General features: G+C 62.4%; 1 protein-coding gene across 4 annotated transcripts in view; it reads right to left on the bottom strand.

Annotated features, from left to right (window-relative positions):
* LOC116939258 (active breakpoint cluster region-related protein) overlaps positions 1 to 13748 on the bottom strand; it is a 61645-nt gene that overhangs the window by 28918 nt on the left and 18979 nt on the right. For 3 of the 4 annotated variants that reach the window (XM_032947452.2, XM_032947449.2, XM_032947448.2), the window contains exon 2: positions 9327 to 9532. In XM_032947452.2, coding sequence (XP_032803343.1) covers positions 9327 to 9532 — 206 coding nt within the window. The remainder of the gene's footprint in view (positions 1 to 9326; positions 9533 to 13748) is intronic. The other variant, XM_032947450.2, reaches the window with a different exon arrangement.

Raw genomic sequence — 13748 nt, 5'->3', positions numbered from 1 at the left:
GGGAGACAGACAGAAACAGAGACACAGTGAGACAGAGACACAGTGAGGCAGAGACACAGTGAGGCAGAGACACAGAGACACAGTGAGACAGAGACACAGAGACACAGTGAGACAGAGACAGAGACACAGAGACACAGTGAGACAGAGACACAGAGACACAGTGAGACAGAGACACAGTGAGACAGAGACACAGTGAGACAGAGACACAGAGACACAGTGAGACAGAGACACAGTGAGACAGAGACACAGAGACACAGTGAGACAGAGACACAGAGACACAGTGAGACAGAGACACAGAGACACAGTGAGACAGAGACACAGTGAGACAGAGACACAGTAAGGCAGAGACACAGTGAGACAGAGACACAGGCACAGTGAGACAGAGACACAGGCACAGTGAGACAGAGACACCGTAAGGCAGAGACAGCAATCGTGGAGATCGAGCCACCGAAGGAGGAGTCAAGGCTCAGACGGAGATGGAGACAGAACGAGACAGAGAGACAGAGAGGGGTTGTGGGTGTCTCTCAGCCACGACACCGGGCCATTTCCCAAAATGTCACCGATTCATCTCTCTCTCCCTCTCCACTTGTTATCTTCCCTTTCGAGTCGTGTTATTGACGAACGTGTTGGGTTTTTAGCGAGGGAGGCAGGGCGTGTGTGAGTTAGCCCACGTGCCCACATGTGTGTCTGTGTGTGTGCGAGCCCACGTGTGTGTGTGTGTGAGCCCACGTGTGTGTGTGTGTGAGCCCACGTTTGTGTGTGAGTGAGTTAGCCCACGTGTGTGTGAGTGAGCCCACGTGTGTGTGTGTGTGAGCCCACGTGTGTGTGTGTGTGAGCCCACGTGTGTGTGTGTGTGTGAGCCCACGTTTGTGTGTGAGCCCATGTGTGTGTGTGTGAGTGAGCTCATGTACGTGTGAGTGAGTGAGCCCACATGTGTGTGTGTGAGTGAGTGAGCTCATGTACGTGTGAGTGAGTGAGCCCACGTGTGTGTGTGAGCCCACGTGTGTGTGAGTGAGTGAGCCCACGTTTGTGTGAGGGAGGCAGGGTGATGTGTAATGTGGAGGGCCGTTTATGAACCGCAAAGTCGCACAAAAAACCATCTCCGACGTGCACTGCCGTCTCATCGTCACGTTCTGTTTAGGTGGAGACGCGGTGAAGGAACAGTCAGCCTGAAGCCGTTTTGCAGGAAAGAAAAAGGAAGTGACAGCGGCGTCTAAATCATAACGCTGCAGATACCGAGTGGCAAACACATCGGAGGAGAACAACATTGGGGTATACGTGCCACCGGGATGACCCCCGCAGGAGACGAAGCGCTTCATCGTCGGCGGAGCGCCCAGCCACACCGGGGCCGTTAGCCACACGTGAGAGAGAAGGGAGATCGCAAACCAAGGGGAGGATGTAGATGAATGTGAAGTCCTCTCGCGCCGGGGTTCCACGCGCCGGGGCCACGCGTTCCCAAACCGTGCGCGTCAAGTCGGGCGAGCGTAACAACGAGAGCGCCACCATCGCCCACCCTGCCACCACCGCCACGACCGGGTCCCTGACGACCGGCAAACAGCGCCGGGGGAAGGGGGGGGGGCTCGCCGCCAGCAGCCACCGAGCTGCCTAGGAACCGCGCGGCGGCGAGGGAACGACGCGACACGGTGGGGGGTGGGGGGGGGTGGAGGAGAGGGGACGCACGGGGACGAGGAGGGGCCACGGGCGTGGAAGCAGAGGAGGAGGAGGGGGGGGGAGTTTCAGACAACTCTCGAACGCGCCATACCCCCCTCTCCACCATTTGGTGCGGAGCCAAGACCTCCATTACTGTGATGCGGGGCCGCGCCCCGCTCTCTCCATCTTCCAGGGAGGTCCGCCCCGCACTCTTGGCTCAGCTGCTCGTAATGACATTAGCTTATTATTCTACGCCGTACCCGCGAAATTTAATTTGTCCAAATTAAAAAAAATGAAAGTAGAATTTCCTTGGGTGTTTTTTTAAATAAAATTGTCTCCACCTTCGCTTGCCAACGGCGGCAGCGTCGGATGCGATGAGTTCTGCCGACGCTCTCTCTCGACGACTGCTCACGATGAGGGCTCCGCAAAAAACTGTCTCCTCGTCACCAAGTGGCACGGAGAGCGGAGCCCTCTCCCCACCAGCCCCGGCTCGCCTTGCCGCGAGTTACCAAACCCCTGGAGGCCGCTGTGAAAAGCGGAGCGATCAGCGCTTTCACGAGTCGTGGCTGGGAGCGAGATCGGCCAATCAAACGGTGCCAGCACGCGGGGCTTCGCTTTTCCCTACGGAACATTCGCTGCACGTGACTTAGTGGTAGCCGCAGCCACGGCGATAGGAGGTATACTGGATGTGGTGTGCCCATCGAAAATCTATGACGTTCCACAGTGGAACGTATTGCGAGTGGCTGGTCCGCACCCTGCTGATGTTTAAGAGCTCCGTGGATTTCTCTCGTGACCTCAGCCGGCGGGCAGAGCCAGGGTGGAGCCGTCCCGGCGCTGCGGACGCGAGTGGGCGGGCGCCGGTTCGGTGGGGGGGGGAATGGCAGCGTGAGCCAGGAGGCGTAGCCGCGACTGTCGCGGGGCAAACCGAGCGAGCCTGGGCAGGACTCGTCGCTGGCACGGAGAGAGACCGAACTTGGACGAGTGGCGGCCTGAAGGAGAGAACGCGGAGATGCAGCCAAGGGATCGTCCCGTGTGCGGGTGCAGGATGGCTTGCTGGATCGCCTGACGGCGAGGGAATTGCCGGTTCGGGAGGCTTTCATCCGGCAGCGGATAGACCATGCCGATGACTCGGACGCCGGCGATGCTGTGGCTCCTCGATCGATCGGTGCCAACCGCTCGTCGGCTCGGAGCGAGGGAGCGAGGGAGCGGCGGGCGGCCGCGTGGGCGCGAGATGCGCAGCGCCGCCGCAGGTAGCGCGCCGCGGACGCTCGCCGGGCGGCGATGATGAACGCCGGTGCCGAGCACCCCCAGAACGGAGTGAACTCGCAGGTCATCCCGGCAGAAGGAGACCACACGCACGCAGCTGTCGTGCGCGCGTGTTCGCACGCGGAGATGAATGGACCCCAGGTCTCCCTTGCTAAGAGGCTTTTGTCCGAACGGGTTGTGGCTGGCGTGCAACGTTCATATTGGTACTGTACGAATTAGTGAATGAATGCTGCACGATCGTGACTGTGTGCAACGAGTGTGCGTGCAGTAGCGAGATGGATTCACAGTGGCTGTGGTTTGCGTGTGTACGTGTGTGCGTGCGTCGAGATGAAAGCACCACACGTCTGTGGTGTGCGTGTGTCCGTGGAGAGCGGTTGGCACTGCACAACAAACCCCAACCGCGGCTAATATCAGTGTGTACGTGTGTGCGTGCGTCGAGATGAAAGCACCACACGTCTGTGGTGTGCGTGTGTCCGTGGAGAGCGGTTGGCACTGCACAACAAACCCCAACCGCGGCTAATATCAGCGGCGAGTGATCTCAGCACCAATCCTGAGCCTGCCCTAGCTCAACTCAGTTTTCAATCGAGCACCCAGCGGGGTGTGTATACATCAGCAACTGGGGAGACAAAGGTGGCCAGGCACAGTGTGCCCTCGTGTGCCGTGCCAGCATTCATCGGTGCTCACCAATAGCACTTGCCCCAACAGTCTATTCGGGCTACATGGGGGGTCTTTGTCTTCATGTGCGTTGCAAAGGAGTCCCCACACAGCCGTGACGCGTGCTCACGTACGCGCCAAGTGCCGCCCAAGGGCAAACACAGCAACCCGCGTGGGCCAGTGCAGTGAAGTATGGCCAAACAAACCCCCACGACGCACAGCGTGGGGGTTTGCCGCAGGGTGCTGTAAATCATTACGAATGATACCGGTCCAGCGAGATTAAAATTCCCCCTCTTGGCAAGGGCGACCCTTGGGCCGCCGCCGAGACGATCGTCGGGACGGACGCCGCGAGTGCCCATCGGCCCGCGCTGCGGCCCGGGCCACGTGACAGCGGACCCGGGCGGGGAGCGGCTGCGGCCGATCACATCTCGACGGCGTTCAACGGCCCATTTCGACGGCGGCCGCCCCCTTTCGTCCCAACCGCCGCCAGGGCGCCCAACGCGGGGCGGTGCGCGGACAACGGCCAGCGGCGCCGCGGCTTCTCGAGCCGGGCGGCGCGGCCCCCGGGGAGCCGCCGGCAGCGGGGACCGAGCTGCCGAGCCCCCGCGAACACCGCCAGGGTGCTGCCCCACCACCCCCTACCGCCCGCACGGACGTCAAACGATCCCCTTCCTCTGCATAATTAACGGCTTTTGTCATTCAGCACGGGACAATGCGGGAGGCTAATGAGGGCGGGGGTAGGGTAGGGGGGAAGGGGTGGGATGGTGGCAGGGCCCTCGCTCAAGTTGCCGATGGGCGGGCAGCGCCACTGCCACCGCGGCAGATCCAGGACTGGGCGGACGTGGAGGCCGCCGCCGCCACAACCGACACCACCGTTGTGAGGTCGGCAACAACGGCACGGGCGACTCGCTCCGGTCGCACCGCCACCGCCCCCCATCCGACCCACACCGCCGCCGGCGCCAGCCGGTCGTGTCCGTGCGTTCTCCGCGTGGAGGCTACGCTGCCGGGAACTTGCTAACGGCGCACGGCTGCCGACGGTCTCCTCCGTGGCCCCGAGGAAGGCGAGCGGCGACCGCGGCGGTCGCCTCGGCCTGGTCCATGCGGCGGGCTCAGGGGGATCCCTCGGACTAAACTCTCCTAAGAGTGGCCCCTCAGGAGGAATATAAATGTATAATAGGGAACGTTTCGGGCAACGACCCTTCTTCAGGGAGAGTTCTCGAGTCACCGCGCGTCACGCGGCGGCGTCGCGGGCAAAGCGGCTGTCGTGAGAGCCGCACGGGGCGACCCTCCCACGCCAGGCTCACGTCGCAGGCTCGGGTGAACCGCGACCGGCACGCACACACACACGCACGCACGCACACACGTACGCACGCACACACGTACGCACGCACACACGTACGCACGCACACACGTACGCACGCACGTGCCGTGACCGACAGGTCGGCTCCCACGCCTCCTCAGCCGTGAGCGCTAGGTTTAACGAACGCTCGCGGAGTTTCCCCTTTGATGTAAAGCGAGCAGTCAACTTCTTCTTTCGTACCGCGGCCGATGTTGACGCAGAGCGACAACTACGACGTCACGTTCAGGTGGTCAAGGCCAGCCAACCGCGTCGGGAGAAAGCGGCGTGTGCCGCCGCTGCGATGGCTCCTTCGTATTTGTGGGTCGGGCATTGCGTCGTTTGTGCATCAGATATCTCCAATCTGCCGCCATGAGTCACAGAGCCGAGGGAGTTTGACGGCTCCCTCGCTCGCCCGCCAGAGCTCGGAGTTGCCGCCACTTGCAGGGGTCGCATGAACATTCAAAGCTCAACGTTCCGAGTTGAACGCCGACAGCTCAACGTTCCGAGGTGAACGCCGACAGCTGAACGTTCCGAGGTGAACGCCGACAGCTCAACGTTCCGAGGTGAACGCCGACAGCTCAACGTTCCGAGGTGAACGCCGACAGCTCAACGTTCCGAGGTGAACGCCGACAGCTCAACGTTCCGAGGTGAACGCCGACAGCTCAACGTTCCGAGGTGAACGCCGACAGCTGAACGTTCCGAGGTGAACGCCGACAGCTCAACGTTCCGAGGTGAACGCCGACAGCTCAACGTTCCGAGGTGAACGCCGACAGCTCAACGAGTCCCGCGCGCCACGCCGAGCGCTGTCGCTCGCCGTGACGTACCGCAGACGCGAGCGAGTTTCACGACCCCTCCTTCAGGAGGGTCCTGCCGCATCGCGACGTTTGACGGCACCGCGCGTTTCGCTGCACGTGCCGGGAGAGCTGTTTTAGTCGCCGAAGAAGCTCCAGGCACGTGCCGGACGTCGGCGTAGCCGCAAAGAGCTAGGATGCGGCGACAGTGCCGGCGTACGCGCCACAAGGAACGCGACGCACATCGACTCTCGGCGACGCCTCGCCCCGCGGCGCTGCTTATTTCCCAGGCTGCCTCGAGGGCCTCGCGGTGAGATTCCAACTCATCGACAAAGCGCCACGACCTCGTCGCAATGCACAGGAGCTCCCGGCGGAGGGGGAACCACACGGGTCTCCTCCTCCCCCTGGTCACGTGGTCCCCACCGCAGATGGCGGAGCGTAACCTTCGTCAGCCACCGCTGCCGCCTGTGAACCTTCCGCCACTTCTCCCCGCAGGCAACGTGGGACCCCCTCCACGGCTCCCCGCGACTGCCCAACCCTCCCCCCCCACCCCCTTTTCTCCACTCCTACCCAGCCACTCCCCCCTCTCTCCGCCCCACAACTCCAAGCGCTCGTGGTGGACGCGTGCAACGGAAGGTTCAAGCTCGCCGCGGGGATGCGGCTCTCCAGCTCTCTCCTCCGCTTTGTCGACGACGTCCCAGGGACGGCGTGCGGCGAGACGACGCGGAAAAAACCTCCGCCCGAGGTCTGCCGGGAAAGCTCGCAGAGTCCTCGGGAGACAGTCCGCAGCGCGAGCTCTCTGCCGTGGCTCTCTGGACCCCGGGCGCACGAGGAGAGGCTGCGGCGCCCATCGCTTCGTTCATTTAGACCTCGCGTCCTGCCCACCACATCCCCATGACAACTACTGCAGACGACCAACACCACTGCCGCCACTACCACGGCCACCACGACCGCTACCACCACTACCACCACCACAACCACCACCACCACCACGACCACCACGACCAGTACCACCACCACGACCAGTACCACCACCACGACTACCACCACCACGACCACTACCACCACGACCAGTACCACCACGATTACCACCACCACGACCACTACCACCACGACCACTACCACCACGACCACTACCACGACCACCACCACGACCACAAACCTCACTAACACAATTACAAGTACCACGACCACAATCGCCACCATGACCACCATATCCAACGGCTTCAAGCGGAGCCGTCCACAGCAGGGCGCGGCCCCCCTCCCCCGGGCCCCACCCCTCCCCCACGGGTTAATTAATTAACGGGCGCAGGTAGACGTGAAACGGGGGGCGCGACGGCGGCTCCACGTGGATCCCCCGCTCGCAAATCTCCCCCTCCCGCAGCGTCGCCGCATCCCGCTGTGCGGGACGCGGCCGTGCCGGCCCGAGCCGCCCTCCGGTGCGGCGCCCGTTTGGGAGCCGGCGAGCATGACAGGCCGTCCACCGGGCCACGCACCACCGCTGCGGCACAACCACCACGCGCGGTACAACCACTCCTGTGGCACAACAACCACTGTGGCACAACCACCACGCGCGGTACAACCACTCCTGTGGCACGACAACCACTGTGGCACAACCACCACGGTGGTACAACCACTTCTGTAGCACAACCACTTCTGTAGCACAATCACTTCTGTGGTACAACCACTCCTGTGGCACGACAACCACTGTGGCACAACTACCGTGACCACAACTAAACCACAACGTAGGCATCACTGCTCCCACATGTAAACAACATCACCAAACCACCACCGTAGCACAACACCACCGCCACCCGCGCGTCACCACACCACCGCCGTGGCACGCGCGGCACGGCACCAACCATGCGGCGGCAGCGGCGTCGGGAGCAGCGCCGCAACGCCAACGCCCGCATCGCCCGTCCAACTCTGCCCACGCAGCGCCCCCCTCACCCCACCGCCACCACTCCCCAAGTCCGCCCGGCACCCCACGCAGCCAGTGGCAGCAGCAGCAGCGGAGGCAGCGGCCCCCCCCCCGCCCCCCCCCACCGCGGCGGGACGGAGCTCCGTGGCCTCCGCTCGACCGCCCGTACCCCCGGCCCAGCGCTGCTCATATCACCATCGTCCCCTCGTCGAGGGAGGGAGTCGAGGGGGGTGGGGAGGGAGTCGAGGGGGGTGGGGGGGGGGTTTGCCCCCTCCCTCCCTTTCCTCCCTCCCGCCCACCCAACCACCGCCCCCGACTCGGGGGAAAACTACAGAGCGATTGTGCAGCGGCCACGGAAAAAAACACGGAGCGCTCGAGACAGAGGGGGCAGTGTTCCACAAGAGCACGGCCCCCCCTGCCCCCCGCCCCCCCCGCCCCACCCCCGTCCCCCGAGGCTCATGGTCAAGAGGCGCAGGGAGACGCGTGCCGAGGTGCACAGGCAGCGGAACGAAATCGTTTTTATCTGCAGAACGAAATAATTTCAGCGGGAGCGAGAAATGGCAGCGCGCGGGGCGCGGGGCCGTCACACCGCACACGGCGTCTGCCCGCGGCCTCTCCGAGCGTGCAGGCGGCGTAACTGCATGGGGCCCAGGGGCCGGAGACACGGAGAGGGGACAGCGAGCCCCGTTCCAATGGGCGAGGGGGGCACCCGGTTCTGTGCTTGCAGAGGGGGCCATGCCAACCACGCGACTCGGCAGCCTTCACTCGCCCCACACGCGACAGGCTACACACACCTCCCAGATATCCACAAGAGGGTTGCGTTGCTGAAGTTGACGAGGCTCTGTGATTTTCTCAGGAGGGTCTTGTCAGGTTTTCGGAGTAGAGGGCGATGATGATGGTTGTGGCGTGTGTGATCCCAATTGATTCCTCTTCGGATAATTTTCCCAATTTTTCTAATTGGGACCATAACGCCGGCAGACAATTCTGGCCGTCGTGGTGGTCGAATGTCCGCTGCGAATCAGAGAGCATCTACATGCAAGTCGAGGCTTCGCTGCCTAAGTCTACGCGTCTCTGCGAGTCTATAGGCCTCTATGCGGGCGGCGTACGTGTTGAGGTTGGCCGGGGCCCTGGTGCCAATTTCGCCACCATCCCTCCGTACCCCGTCGCCCGCGGGCCCCTCCGGTCCAGCGACTCCCCCGGTGCAGTCGCACCGCCAGCGCACCACCGACAGCACCGCCGTCGATCGCACGGCGGGCGAGCGCCGCGGGGATCGCCGCTCACGGACGAACGGACACGCCGCACGTGCGTCGCGCACGCTGCAAACGAAGGCCACGGCTCTCGCAGGGGCGGCGGGGCGAGGTTCGACTCCCATCGGTGCCAATCCCCAGCACGGCCGCGAGCGCCGGGGGGGGCTCGACAAAACACGGCGGTGGGGAGGTGCGGTAGGAGGAGGTGAGGGTGCGGTAGGAGGAGGTGAGGGTGCGGTAGGAGGAGGTGAGGGTGCGGTAGGAGGTGTGCTGTAAGGAGGAGTGATACGCAGAAAATGAGGAGCAGGAGAATTAGGAGCGTTCGGGTGAGGATGAGAATAAGAAGCCAGCGGAGGAGGAGGAGGAGGAGGGGGGATGAGGGGATGGATGAGGAGGAGGAGGGGGGATGAGGGGGTGGATGAGGAGGGGGAGGCGGTGCGCTGCCCGGCAGGACCCACCATCTTGCCGGCGTCGAGCGCGGCGGCGCTGGTGGCAGCGGCGGCGGCGGCGGCGTCGCGGGCGCCCCGGATGCGCGCGGCGGCGTGCGGGGACGAGGAGGGGGAGTCGTCGATGTAGGGCATCCCCTCGGGGGGCGGCCTCCCGTCGTCGCCCCGCTCCGCGTCGTACACGTAGCCTGGGGACGGCACACCGAACGGGGACTCACCTGGGGGGCCGGGGCGGGGGGGGAGCAGGGGGGAGTTCACACGACAGCGACAATTAAAATCCCAGATTACCCGCAGCGGGGATTTGCTTTCTCGAGCGCCGCTGCCGCCGATCCGTGCGGGTCGTGGCTGGGATATGTTAACTTCCTCGCCTGGTATACAAGAGGTCGTGGGTTCAAATCCAGACCCTGACCCCTGTATAGTTTGCGTGTCTCTCCCCGTGGTCATGTAGATTTTTATCCGGGTCCTCTGGTTTTTCCCTCCACATTTAGTATTTGGCTGCTATAACTGTCCACGTGATAAGCCACTTCGTCGAGCCAGCATTTGTGGCCAGGTCGCCTCTGAAACAGAGCTGTATAGCTCAGTGGGCCCTTACCTGGCAAAATAAAAAATAGTTTAGTTTTATTTTAGTTAGCCGTATATGTGGGAATCGAACCCTCGATTGGAGGCGCACCACTTCCTCATCCTCATCCTCCGATACCTCCTCGTCCGGGGGCTCTCGGCCAGGTTTGCGGTGCCCTGCGGAGGAGGAGCAGTCGCGGTGCGTGGGAGATCACGAAGTAAATAAATAATGGTGATCCGACGCTTGGATCGCTCGCGGGGTTTGGAGAGCAAAGTGCGGCCGGCGGTGGCAGTGGCCACCGGATGATGTGGGGAGTCTTAAAGCCCAGAGAGGGCCCAACCATGGGCCACGAGAGTTCACCACGCATTGCGCCGTGTGACTGGACAGCCTAGCGGGGGGCGATTTTGTCCAAGGGTTTTCCGTGATCACCAACCATCACACGCGTGGGGAGCGCGTGCGGTGCGTGGCAGATTGATTTACGCGTAAAGTTTATGTTATCAGGACAAGCAAACTGTGGGCCGGGTTCACGTCGGGCCTCTTCTCGCAAAACGTCGATAAGGGCCGCCGCGTCACGTCCAGGAGCACTCGCCGAGCTCCTCGATGAGAAGACACCGCCCCCCCTGCCCCCCCCCTAGCCCCCCCCGCCACCCCCCCACCCACCCCCTCCATCCGAGAGGCACAGCAGCAGCGGTCTACGAGTGCCGCACTTCTCTGTGGAATTTTGAGCACGGAGAATTTTTCACAAACATCGCCGCCCGGTGCCCTAGCGCTCGGCGCAGGGGCGAGGGGTGAGGGGGCGTGGAGCGAGGTGCGGAGTTTATACCGAGGGCTTGCGATAGGATGGCTCGCCGCAGCCACAGGCTCACAACCGCTCACAAACAACCACTCGTGACAACGCAAGCGCTAACCACAACCGCTCACCACACCCACAACCGATCACCACAAACACAACCGCTCACCACACCCACAACCGATCACCACACCCACAACCGATCACCACACCCACAACTGGTCGTGACAATGGCACACCTAACCGCAACTGATCATTAAAACCCCCAAGCAATTATTACAACTGCAGCCCTAACCACGACCCTAACCACAGCCGCTATCCCGGTGCTACGTGCGGTGCGCGGGCAGCGGTGTAACCGCGGCGATCCCGTGTCGCGCTAATTGCCGCGCGAGCATCACTTGGGTAGCCCGGGCCGGCGGGGGGAGGTATGTCTCGTCTCGGCCGTGACAGTGCCAGATGTGAGACAAAGGCATTTCCCAGGAACGCGGCACAAACAGGACGCGGATCGGGGCACCGCCCAACGGGGAGGTCGGGGGGGGGGGGCGAGCCATCGTCGGGGAAACGGCGAGCGAGAGAGAGAGTGAGAGCCACGCGGGGCGGTGAAGCACGGGGGGGGGGGGGGAGCCAAGAACACAGGTGACTGACCAGGGCAGCAGTTGGGCAGCCTGGTCACTGGGCCCGGATTTGCCATCCCTCCCACTCCAGATCCACCATCCCTCCCACTCCTCCTGCCCCCCAGTCCCCTACCCCCGCATCCACCCCTTCCTCAATCCCTCACAAAGACACACCCACAGACACAGACACACGTACGAACACAAAACAGACGCACGAGTGCAGCAATAACAATCGCTGCCATTCGGCTGACGTCGCCACAGCCTTTGCGCCAGGCTAGGTGGACTTCGAGGCTATCACCTGAAGTGTGGAAGGTTCGCTGCTAAGGGGGGCGGGGGGGTAGTGCAGACGTAGGACCGCCGACCACCAGGCCCCCCCCCCCCCCCGGGCCTTCTCCCCTCCCGTGGCATGGCCCGTATTGCGTCCCGGTGTGCAGGATGGGCCTCTCTCTCTGCGTGCGTCCGAGCCTTGCACGTTGACGCCGCGGCCGGCGCCTGGAGGGGGCCAAAACGAAGAGGAGCCCTCGACTGGCGCCGGCCCTCGTGCTGCCGCGTGGCTCCCCGACGCTGCGTTGACGTCGCTCGGCGCGCCGTCCGACGTTCCCCTCCACGCGCCAAGAGCTTCTGCAGGAGCTGAATAATTCTTGGGAGGAGTCGCTCGGCACGACTCGAAAAACCGCACCGGTGAGCCGCACGGCGGCGCAACCGCGGACGCCTTTCGCCTGAGCAATATTTATAATTGCGCAGGCGGAGAAACAGGCGCGGCCTAACGGGAGATCTTCTTGGATTGTGAAACCGCTCGGTGACGGCACAAAGGTGGTGGTGGTGGTGGATCAACAATAATTATTTATTGCAACGAACAGGCAGGGAGGGATGGCATCATCGCAATTTCCTGCGATTGTCCACGCTGGGAGGGCCTGGCTGGTGGAGGCCCTGCTGTCATTTTATAGCTTTGGGTCTCTGACCGGCTGCTCAAATCCAATTGAGACACACGCACGCACGGATGAGCAAGCTTACACAAAGAGCCCCAGTTTAGCTTGGACTGTTGGGGCAATTGCTGTTAGCAAGCTCCTATTAAGGCCGGCACGGGGGTTTGAGGTGGCGGCGTGAACAGCACCGCACACGGTCGCCTGTGCCTCCACCAGGTACTTGTTGAAGGTTGAGTCGATCTAGGGGAGGTTCAGCAGTGGCTCAGATAATCGCCACTGATGTTGGCCGTGGCTGGGAATCAAACCCAGGGCACCAGGTCTGTAGTGCACCCACAATGCCCTCACTGATGCAGGCACAAAGACAAATATCCCCCATATAGCATTTAACAGACTTTTAGGGCAAGTGCTGTTCGCAAGCACCTATAAAGACCGGCACGGCACACGAGGAAGTGGGTGGCCAACACCACGCCCGGCCGCCTTTGTCTCCCCAGTGGTAATGTTTACACACCACACCAGGTACTCATTTAGGCCGAGTAGACATAGAGGAGGTCCAGAACGGGTTCAGATAACCGTCGTGAGCGGGAATCGAACCGGGTTCGTCAGGTTCGTAGCGCAGCGTGCTAACCGCTACGCTACCGCTCCCCACACTCATGCACACTCCCCAACAGCCACGAACACTCGCTTCCTGCAGACAAGTTTTATAATTCCTTGCACTGTGCAATCAGTCCCTTCCCTCTGAAGAGGAATCTGAAAAACATCCTCTGCTTCACAACACACTGTATGATGACTGTAGACAGCCTCTCTCAGACCACCACACCGCAGGTCACAACCGCACACTCACCTACCTACCCACTCACCACACGCAAGGTCACAAACACACGCTCACCCACCTACCCACTCACCACACCGCAGGTCACGAACACACGCTCACTCACCTACCCACTCACCACACCGCAGGTCACGAACACACGCTCACCCACCTACCCACTCACCACACGCAAGGTCACAAACACACGCTCGCCCACCTACCCACTCACCACACGCAAGGTCACAACCACACGCTCACCCACCTACCCACTCACCACACCGCAGGTCACAAACACACGCTCGCCCACCTACCCACTCACCACACGCAAGGTCACAAACACACGCTCGCCCACCTACCCACTCACCACACGCAAGGTCACAAACACACGCTCACCTACCTACCCACTCACCACACGCAAGGTCACAAACACACACCCACACAAACAACAACCGCCATTCACCACTAAGTGGCGGTGACGTCACCACGACACTTGTGCCAGGCCATGTGCACCTTGAGGCCACGTGAAGTGTCGAACGCCCGCTGGCAGGAGGTCACGGGGCAGACCCAAGTGCCACGGGTCGACTAATATGACTGAGATGACTGGCTGATGCACCACCTGTGCCCCCTACTGTGCCAAGCTGCTGTACTTTAGCCACCCGGCGCTCCGCTCATTGTTGTGAGCGTCGCTCCTCTGCCCTCCGTTGTTGTTGGAGGGCGACTGCCTCCAACTACCCAGT

This window comes from Petromyzon marinus, chromosome 5, assembly GCF_048934315.1.
Source record: "Petromyzon marinus isolate PM22_M1 ecotype Great Lakes invasive population chromosome 5, UKy_Petmar_22M1.pri1.0, whole genome shotgun sequence".
In the NCBI taxonomy this organism is placed as follows: Eukaryota; Metazoa; Chordata; class Hyperoartia; order Petromyzontiformes; family Petromyzontidae; genus Petromyzon; species Petromyzon marinus.
Note: the sequence above shows the minus strand (reverse complement) of the source record. Positions and strands in the feature narration are given on the sequence as shown.